Source organism: Blastomyces dermatitidis, assembly GCF_000003525.1.
Source record: "Blastomyces dermatitidis ER-3 genomic scaffold supercont1.3, whole genome shotgun sequence".
Classification (NCBI taxonomy): Eukaryota; Fungi; Ascomycota; class Eurotiomycetes; order Onygenales; family Ajellomycetaceae; genus Blastomyces; species Blastomyces dermatitidis.
The window spans coordinates 2,541,018-2,552,074 of record NW_025544776.1 but is presented as its reverse complement, the minus strand read 5'-3'; the positions used below and the strand labels follow the sequence as shown (position 1 = coordinate 2,552,074).

The 11,057-nt window shown below is 30.4% G+C and overlaps 1 protein-coding gene across 1 annotated transcript; it reads right to left on the bottom strand.

Moving 5' to 3' along the window:
* Positions 1 to 9,239: 9,239 nt before the first annotated feature.
* BDCG_16644 (uncharacterized protein) lies at positions 9,240 to 9,461 on the bottom strand (the record flags this gene model as incomplete). The annotated part of the gene is made up of 1 exon (XM_045425849.1): positions 9,240 to 9,461. One exon carries the CDS (start codon positions 9,459 to 9,461, stop codon positions 9,240 to 9,242), a length of 222 nt encoding a protein of 73 aa, XP_045280245.1.
* Positions 9,462 to 11,057: the final 1,596 nt, after the last annotated feature.

The following is an 11,057-nucleotide window of genomic DNA, read 5'->3' as shown; positions in this document are numbered from 1 at the left end:
GGTCCCAGACACGGTCACACGGTCAGTCTATTCACAATTACAGATCAGGGATCTTGCAAAATCAAGACAATTGGCGCCTATGGCTAGGTCTCTTCACCTTACAATTTGTATGGTAATTTGGCCCGGGGTTGTGGTGTGGTAGGGATGAACGGGGGATAATCCCACACAGGAGTTTCGAACAACGTCTGGTTCACATTTGGCTGGATAACTCCACCACCACACGGGGTATGCGGTCGGCGATGGGGTCAAAATGCTCGTATGATCGAGGGCTTTTCGATGGATCTATCGGCGTGTTCTTATTCGAAAAATCGACCGAGTTCGTGGTGAAGCGGTTGCTGATCAGCAGTTAAAAGCAATATGTTCTGATCAGTTACAATTGATACACACCTCTCATTGACATTGATCAGTTACTTCTTCAGAAGTGATTCTGAAGACTCAGAAGCCTGTTCAGACAGTGAATACTCTTGTTATTATTATTATTATTCTTCAATTATAGATGTATGCAGTCAGAGACTATAACATCTACCTGAGAACTAAAAGTTCTCAGAGTTTTTCCTATATCTATAAAGTTAACTATTATACATTCATCAATTTCAGATATGTAAAATCAGAAAATTTCAGCTCAGAATACAAAAACTGTATATAAATTGCAGTATTTTAACATCTTTTGAAACTTTGAAATCATTTAACAATATCATGATAAAAGAACAGAGAACACAGTCTTAAAGATAGACACATTAAATAGATAAATAGAAAAGAATAGAAAGAAAAAAGTAAAGTAAAATAAAGAGAGACTGTAATGAAACAAATTATTAAAAGATAGTATATAGCTCTTCTAACAGACTATATCTGATCAATTTCCTTCTTTTCATATTCAGATATTTCTGAATTCAGTCATTTTCTTATAGCTACTTGAGTTTCTGATAGAAAGTCTATTAAGTATTTAATTCCTGTCTCAGTTGAGAATAAGAATCTCATATTTAATTGATTTAGATCATACTTCTCTTTCAATCTGACTCTGAGACTATTGTATAATACACAGTGCATTATAAAATACTCAGAATTCTCATTTGCATTGCAGAATAAGCATTCTATTGAATTAAATCTGTCATCAAATCTTTGCATATAAGATTTGAAATAGTCATGTTCTAATTTCAGGTATATTATAGATAAGAATATTTTCTGTTTACATTTAATTAAACAAGATTTTCACTTGAATTTTGTTTCAAATCTTGAATAATATATACTCTTCTTTTATTTCTGTCAGCTTTTATTCTACTTATCTAAACAAGATTCTTTTATTTTTCTCTTTATAAAAGACCAGGACATAATTTTTTGAATAGATCTGCTTAATTCTGAACCTTTTTTTGCAGCTGAATCAGCTAATTCATTGCCATGAATATTCATATAAGTAGAAACTCAGTGCAGATAAATTATCAGCTTTAATATTCTTCTCTTTTGAATTTTTAATATGAAGTTTAAGATCAGTTCAAGATTCATTTGATCATTATAAATCTGATCATTTCTAAGTATTTTTAAAGCAGCTTGATTATCAGAGAATATTCATATCTCTTTCAAACTATTTTTTCTTTTATAAGATTTTATTTTAATAAGTTTGAAAGCTTTCACTATTATAAATAGTTCAGTGTCAAAAACTTCAGATTCACAGCCTAAATTTCAGAAATCTGAGATAAAATTAATATTATCTTCAGTATAAGCAATGTCTGTGTCTAATCTATTCAAATTCTCACTTTTTGAGTCATCTGAATAAATCAGAATAGAGTCTTTTATATTAATTGTAGAAATTCTCTTCAAATGCTGTTCATATTCTTTCTCTTTAGATAGTTCACTTATTTATAAGTCTATAAGAGATTTAAGCTTTTCTCTTCAGAGAAATAACTTCTCATGATCAACTTTTTCAACATTTAAAGAAGAAAATTGATTTTTAATCAGTGAGCATAGTCTGTACAGTTGAGAAGGCATTTTCTTTGAAGAATTATTTTCATTTCAATCAAGAAATCTATTCCAATTCATAAAACTCTCATTTATATATAGATACTTGAGTTCACTCAATTCATAGCATCTGCATTGTTATTCTTCAGTGCAGATATATAAGTGACTGAGATATAACATCTTCTATCACTGTTCTGTATACTCTTAAGCTCAGTGAGATCATCATTCAATGTTCAGAGTTGTATGCAGAAACCTTTATAAGTCTGATTATTATTATTATTATTCTTCAATTATAGATGTATGCAGTCAGAGACTATGACATCTACCTGAGAATCTTTAGTTCTCAGAGTTTTTCCTATATCTATAGAGTCAACTATTATACATTTATCAATTTCAAATATGCAAAATCAGAAAATTCCAGCTCAGAATACAAAAACTGTTTATAAATTGCAGTATTTTAACACCTTCTGATAGTTTGAAACCATTTGAAAATATTATGACAAAAGAAAAGAGAACATAGTCTTAAAGATAGACACATTAAATAGATAGAGAAAAGAACAGAAGGAAACAAGTACAGTAAAGAGAGACTATAACAAAATAAAATTATTAAAAGATAATGTATAGCTGTTTTAACAGACTATATCTAGTCAATTTCCACCTCTTCATATTCAGATACTTCTGAATTCAGCCATTTTCTTGTAGCTGCTCTAGTTTCTGATAGAAAGTCTATTAAGTATTTAGTTCCTGTCTCAGTTGAGAATAAGAACCTCATATTTAATTAATTTAAATCATACTTTTTCTTTAATCTGACTCTGAGACTATTGTATAATGCACAATGCATTACAATATGCTCAGAATTTTCATTCACATTGCAGAATGAGCACTCTGTTGAATCAAATCTATCATCAAATCTTTGTATATAAGATTTGAAATAACCATGTCCTAGTTTCAGCTGAATTATAGATGAGAATATTTTCTTTTTACATTTAATTGAACAAGATTTTCACTTTGATTTTATCTCAAATCTTGAATAATGTATACTCTTCTTTTGTTTCTGTCAGCTTTCATTTCACTTGTTTAAACAAGATTCTTTTATCTTTCTCTTTATGAAAGATCAGGACACTGTTTTTTGAATAGATCTGCTTAATTCTGAACTCTTTTTTGCAGCTGAATCAGCCAATTCATTGCCATGAATATTCATATAAGAAGGAACTCAATACAGATAAATTATCAGTTTTGATGTTCTTCTCTTTTGAATTTTCAAAACAAAGTTTAAAATCAGTTCAAGATTTATTTGATCATTATGAATCTGACTATTTCTAAGTCTTTTTAAAGTGGCTTGACTATCAGAGAATATTCATGTCTCTTTCAAATCATTTCCTCTTTTATAAGATTTTATTTCAATGAGTTTGAAAGCTTTCACTATTGCAAATAGTTCAGCATCAAAGACTTCAGATTCACAGCCTAAATTCCAGAAATCTGAGATAAAATTAATATTATCTTCAGTATAAGCAATGCCTGTGTCTAATCTATTCAAATTCTCATTTTTTGAGCTATCTGAGTAAATCAGAATAGAGTCTTTTATATTAATTATAGAGATCTTCTTCAAATGCTGTTCATATTCTCTCTCTTTAGATAGTTTACTTATTTGTAAGTCTATGAGAGATTTCAGCTTTTCTCTTCAGAGAGATATCTTCTCATGATCAATTTTCTCAACATTTAATAAAGAAAATTGATTCTTAATAAGTGAACATAGTCTATACAGTTGAGACAGCATTTTCTTTAAAGTATTATTCTCATTTCAATCAAGAAATCTATTCCAATCCAGTTCATTTCCTGAGTTAACTGATGAAAATGAAGAAGAGACTCTTTCTCTGATTATATAATTTGAGCTCATCTTCATGACTCTCAGAGCATAGTTCATACAGGCCTTTTTAAATTGAATAGCAGAAGGTGGAATTGAAGCTTCAATTTTCATTGCTTTAATAGGAGATGACTTGAATGCTCTCAGAATTCTTCTCAAAGCTCTGTTTTATAGACTTTAAAAGAGTTCAGTGAAGTTTCCTTAATTATTTCATTAAACTTGAACTTTATAATCAGCTACTGAGATAATACAGGCTATGTATAACTGTCTCATAGTCTGAAAGGATAGACCTCTCTCAGTATTTGATAGTCTGATTATACTATTCAGTAGTCTCTCTGCCTTGATGATTCTTTATTGAATATGATATTTAAAATTCAACTTGGAGTTTAATCATACTTCTAGTCATTTGACATTCAAACTGGGTTTAATCTCTTTATTCAAAAGAGTTAGACTTAGTTCTTTCTCATTAAATCTGAGAAAAAAGTGAATTAGCTCAGTTTTATTCATATCAAATTGAATTAGATTGATATCTGCTCTAACAAAGATTTTCTTTATTACTTTCTCAATTACTTCTAAATTCTCTTTGATTGTCTTTGAACTGTAGAGTAGATCAATATCATCTACATAACTTGAAGATCTCACTATTTTCATCTCTCTATTCTTGAATAGATATGCAGTGTATATTGCAAATAAAACAGATGAGATTGAAGATTCTTGTGATACTTCTATTTTTATCTCAGTTTTATCTTGTTTTTTTCTATCAAACAATAGTTGTAAAATTCTTTTAGATATGAAACAATTGACTCATTTTATTAGAGAAAGTGACAGTTTTAACATCTTCAAAGTTTGAATCATCTTAGACTTTGAAACATGATTAAATGCATCTTTTATATCAATAAAAACTGCAGTTGAGATCAGGCCTTCATGCTTTGTTACTTAAATATCATGAATAACTGAGAGAACAGTATCAATTGCAGAACATTATTTTCTATCTCTCATTTATTCATTAAATAGAAGAGAATCACTAATAGAGCTTATAAAAGATAATCTAGTAGCTATTATCTTTTCTAGAATTTTTCTCAAACAGTTCAACAGAGATATTACTCTATATAACTTAGAAATTGAAGTCTTTCTATTAGACTTTGTAAGGATTACTCCAGTAGCTTCTCTTCAGTATTCAGAATGATAACTATTTTTTAAGAGATTGAAAAAGAGCTCAAAATATTCATTCTTCAAGTAGGAATATGTGTTTTGAATAATTGAGTGATTAATTGAATCAGGCCCTGCAGCAGTTTTAATTGAACTTGAGAATATTGCTGACTCTAGTTCATCATATGTAAGCTCAGGCCATTCCCAGTTATTTTCATCAATATATTCATGAAATGACATATTCTTCTCTTCTAAATGTGATGAGTTTTGAAAGAGAATTCTCATAAAAGCTTGACATTTTTCCTCAAAAGAGTTTGCTGTATATAATTCATTCTGAAATTCATATTCTAAGGTTGAAAGCTTTGCTACACTTCTTGTTTTAGTATAGTTGAAGCCTTTAAAAACTTCTTTTTCTTATACTTCTTCAAGAAATTTGTTCCAGCAATCTGTTTTAGCTTTTTTAATATCTGAAAAATATTCATTTTGAATAGCTTTGAACTCTTTATCAGATATTAAGTGATTCTTTCAATCTCTCTTAGCAGTGACTAATTACTTTCTTTTAGAAGTGATATTCTTATTTCATCAAGATTTGAAATACTCAGAAGACTTTTTCTTTGAAATATTTTCTTCAATACTTGTTAGAAGAATAGATGTAATCAGCTTTACTCTATTCTCAAGCATTTCATTTGAAATATCTTGACTTTGATTTTAATAGAGCTCACTCTGTCTTTCAGATTTCAGCTGTTTTACTCTTTCTTTAACTGCTTTTCAATCAGCTTTTTCAAAGTTATACTGATTAGAGAGAAGGAGATTTTCACTTCTTTATTTTTTACTCAGTTCAATATCAAATTGAATGATCTCATGATCTGATCCTGAGGTTTTATTTAAATCAATAAACCAGTTTATAAGTCTTTTTTCAATTAAATTTTGTGACATGAAAGTTAGATCTATAATAGATTTCTGTTTCATGCCTTTTCTAAAGAATGTTTGTTGATCAGACTTGTTAACTAAATCTATTGAATGCTCAAAAGTTCATTCAACCAGTTTATCTGCTCTTACTGCTCTTGTGCACTCTGAGTTTTATCAGAGATGATGTGCATTGAAGTCTCCTGCACTTATAGAGTTTTTTAAGAGAGTTATATTCAAAAATCCTCTATCAATTGTCTAGGTATTGTTGTTTTCTTTCAATGATTTTTCATTATAGATATTTATAAGTTGAATAGTATCAAACTCATCATCTTTATCTATAATATCACCTACTAGAATGTCAGAGTCAGATATGATATCAAATCTCAGATTAAATTGATATCTTGATCTTTTTCTCTCATAGATTGCTACTCTTGATTTTATCTCAGATTTTTCAGGAAGAAAGCAGTAATAGCTTGAATGAGAAATAATGTACTTTTACTCAGTATCAAAGTTTGGTTCTTGAAGAAGTACAAAGTCAACTTTTTATTCAAATGCAATCTGAAGATAAGAATAAATGTAATTTGAGTTTCTATTCACATTGTTTTAAATAAATGTGATTTTTGAAGAGTTTTTAAACTTTTTTTGTTGTTTTTGTTGTATATTCATACTAAAAGAGAGTGAAGATATAGCAGAATCTAATCACTATTACCAGATAGTAGATTATAACTATTTTGAAAAGCAGGAATCTCAACTGCTTGCATTCTATCTAGTTTATCATCAGAGTCATTTCTCAATTCTCTAATCTTAACAGGTGTTTGAGAATTCAAATTCTGTTTACATTTAGCTGGAGAATTGAAGTTTGAAGACCTAGATAGTTGAGAGTTTCTTCTTTTTGAGCTTGCAGTTGTGGATTTACTAGCTTGACTTTTCTCTTCAGTTTTAGATTCACTTTGAGCTTCATCTTTTCTCCAGTTCTTCTGAGTTCTTGGAGTAAATACACATTCTTTTGAGCTAGATACATGTTTTTCTTTGCAATTGAAGTACTTAAGCAGAGTATGTTAACATATTTCATCTCTTTTTAAGCATGTTTCACATTTATACTCACTAGTTTTATGATCTCTAGCACAGAATGCGCATTTTGAGTCTCTGAAATAAGAGATTGCAAAGTGTTCATATCTTTGACAGTTTGAACACTGTGTTTGAGCTTTGAGATTCATTCTTGAGTCTTTGTATTCATGAACTCTCATTTTCAAATCTGCTACTCTTACTTCAGAGATTCTTGATTATTCAAGTGTCTTTGTATACACTAGAACAGAGACATTTCTTCTGCTTTGTCTGAACTCAATTAAATTAAGTCATACAGGCTCTTTTCTCAGTTGAATGGAATTGTATTCTTCTAATTCATTTTTGAGAAGCAGCATTCCTTTCTCACAGTTAAAAATTTTAACTGAAATATCATGAAGAATGAATTTGTCTCACTTCTCATCTCTCTCAGATAGAATTGTTGTATTCAGTAGAGATTCTATTACTGATTTTCAGAGATTCTCATTCTGAATGAGGAATTCTGCACTAAATTCAGACATTGTAGTCAAAATAATAGAATTTTCAAAGAAAGATGACTCAATTGAAGCTATGACTGGTTTTTGAACTTCAATATCAGTCATTAACTGAGAAAAGAACTGCTAGTTAATTTCATTTCTAATTCTGAAAATAAGATTTGAGTTTAGCTTGTTTTTTTGCAAGCTCTTCTGATTTGAGACTTTGAGAATAAGTCTTCTATTTCTGAAGATTTGAAAGTTCTTCTCTTTTTGTACTTCTTTTTTTTTCTTTCTATGAACAGAGGTCTGAGTAATATTCTTCTCAGTTTTCTCAGAATTTTAAGCAGATTTTGAACTAGCAGGTTTGGAGACAGCAGATTCTGCTACTTGAGTATATGTTTTCTTCTGATTTGAAGAAGAAGATGAAGAAGTAGAAGATGAAAAAGAGTCAGTGACTGTACTGAAAGATTTCAATGTTTTTTGAATTATATTTGAAATTTCAAGTTTATACTTGCTCACTTCTTGTAGTTATCTAGTCTGAGTATGAAGAATTAACAGAACTTCTTCATTCTTCTCACTCAGACACTGTTTTTCAAGAATTTTGCTTGCTTTTTCCAGTTTCTGTATTTCAAGAACTTGTTGTTTCTCTATTTCTTCCTTCTTTCTTCTCTTTAGAATTTCAATCTCAGAAACAGCATCTGGGAAAACATCTTTTTCCATATCAACTGAGTGTACTCTTGAACTCATTTTACTCACTGAATGAAAAGTTGATCAGACTGTTTCAATTGAGAGATTTATCAGTCTATTGTAATGTAGCGGAACCGAAGCGGTGGCTAGTCGGCGGCGACACGTAGAGGTAGTTGTTTGAGAAGCTGTATAAGTGAGCTTGACTATCTTGCTTGAATAGCGAGCTTGTAGACTACAGAGTTATTATGAGAATATCACAGATATAATACTTAGTATACTAAGAAGATTGTATAAGATATGCAGTAACTCTTGTATATATTTCAGTAGAAGAAAAATGAATCACTGACTTCTTTCATAGAAAGCCAGTATCTAGCTATTCTATATAGACAATGAGCAGATATCTTCTCTCATTTCTTGAGTAAGAATAGCTGAAGTAATATCTCAGTGATATCTCACTGTCAAGAAAAAGTAATCTGCTGATCTTGTATAGAAGTAAGGTTCTTATATTTATCAATCAGATCTTTCTATGATATATCTGAATAATATCATAAAGCAGTTGAAAACCAGTTCAGACAGTCTGTGAGATAGATGAAATCATCTACATGAAAGTAATAAGCTGTGTGAAACCGCAGCAGAGTCTTGACATAATCAGAGATGTGATAATACTCTCTTCTTTAAGAGTATAGTTCTGATACTCTTAAGATTACTGAATTAGAAATTATCTTTGTTGTATAGCAACAGTTGTCAACTGATTTAATAGTATATATACTGTATATAATACAAAGAAATAGATGAGTTTTTCAGCTAACTGTATAGATCTTTCTTTATTCATCTTTATTTAAATTAAATATGTGATAAGTAGGTTTCTTATATATCAATTTAGAATGAGAAAAATGTAGTTAATAAGTGACTTACAGATCTTCTATCATATTCTATTCTATATATGAAATTCTCTGTAAAAGTGATGTGTTTTAGAGACAAAGCTAACAGTAATAACAGGATTTTTTCAAAAAGATTCTCTTTCTCATGAAACATTTTTCTTCTTCTCTTTTCTCAATTATAACAGTGAGTGCATGAGAGTATCATTCTTGAAGAATAATAAAGAGCTTATTCTGACATTTTCTAGTGAGTAAATGTCTTCATAGTGCGGCTGCGGTCTCTGCAACCACAAAGAAAGCCAGGTTGAAGGTGAAGACAGTGTCAATGAGCCGTGGGAGCACTGCTTCCATTGCCACATCTCCTTTCTCTCCTGCATCTCTTGCAGCTGCGGCGGTAGTAGCCGTGCTGTGCAGTGAGGTGTCATCCCTTCTGCTAGCTGATGCATCTGCGTCCAGTCTGTCCTCTGCCCCCCCTGCCGTCATTGCGACGCCGCCCCCCCCTCTCACCAATACAGTGATGTATGACCCTGTGTGATCATTCAGAGAGAAACCTGAGAAGAGCTTGATTCTGAGAACAGTGGCTCTGATAAGCTCAATTCATAGTTTCTCTTCTACACACTCAAGCCCTGCTCAGAATGCTGCTGAGTTGAGTCTGCAGAGTCTCACAGTTCTTTTGTCTTCTCTCTGTGAGAAGGCTCTGATACAGTCTCTGACTAGCATCATCACTTGTCTGCACTGCACTAAGCAGCTGAAGAAGAGAGGAATTTTATACATCTATCTCTTCTCTCACTTTCATTGTTTCTGTTGTATCTGTAACAATAACTTCTATCTCTTTATAAGTATTATCTACTCTATAAGAAGATGTCATGTCAGCTCTGATAAGAAGTTCAGATGCTCAAGTAGTATAGAGTGAGAATCTCAGAGCTCTAAGTATTAACAGATTCTGTCAAGACTGAGAAGATCTCTCTTACTCATCTATAAAAGAAGATGAAAGTATGAATCTCTGAGATAAAAAAATATCTTAGAATGACTGACTCTAAGAAGAGATCAGTCAGTGCTGCTGTTGAAAGTATCACAGAAATCAATTACTGATTGAAGAGAATCTCACTTCAGTTAAAGCAGATAATTGAAATGTTTTATAAGTTAATAAGTTGATACTTTCAGTATCTCTTATACTCTTCTATAATATGCTTCTCTATAGTACTGCAGTGCTAACTTCTCAGCAGATAAAGATATCAGTGTCAGAGACTTCAACAGTGAAGAATAAGTTTAGTGAGAATATAATTATTAATAAGTAGATTCTGAGATTCTCTCTTTTTACTTTTTCAGTGAGCTGCAGTCTTATTAGATTAATAGCAGTCTGTAGATCAATTAATATTAATCTTTTTATTAATTTTAAATATTTCTTTCTTTTCTTATTAACTGCTTCAGAAATTTTATACTTGTATAGTCTTATTAAACTTCTAAAAAATTCTTTGAGAGAAAATAGAAGAAGAGTGTTACAGAGTCTATAAGACATTAACTCATCACTATAAGATTATCTCTAAAAAACTCTTTGAGAAAAATAAGAAGTCTTAAGTAGTATTTCTTACTCAATGTCTCTGATATGTAATGAGATAATCTCTACTAGCTATCTCATAGCTTACAATCTCTTTCTCAGTATTTTTCAAATACTTAAGCAGTTCTCATAAATTCTCTGACAATGAATATTTTTCTTATTTAATAAGATATTGAAGCTTACTGTAATGTGTTTACTTATTTAATATTTTCTTTATAAGATATTCAGTATCACTCTTAATCTTGATATTATTCAGCTGAGATGACTTCATCTCAGAGTATTACTTATAGAGTTTCAAATAGAAAATATAAAAAATAGAATGAATTAATTTCAATTCTGTGAGTAATTTTAACTTATATATCTACTTACTTATCACTCTTGTTACTGAGAAAGATTCTAGTTACTGCTCACTGAGCTTCTTACACAGTCTTATTATCTTGATATTCTTTGCTGAAAGTAGCACTTGATTCTCTATTAAGAACTTCATCAGAAGATGTTTTTAATTATAGTATTTTATCTAC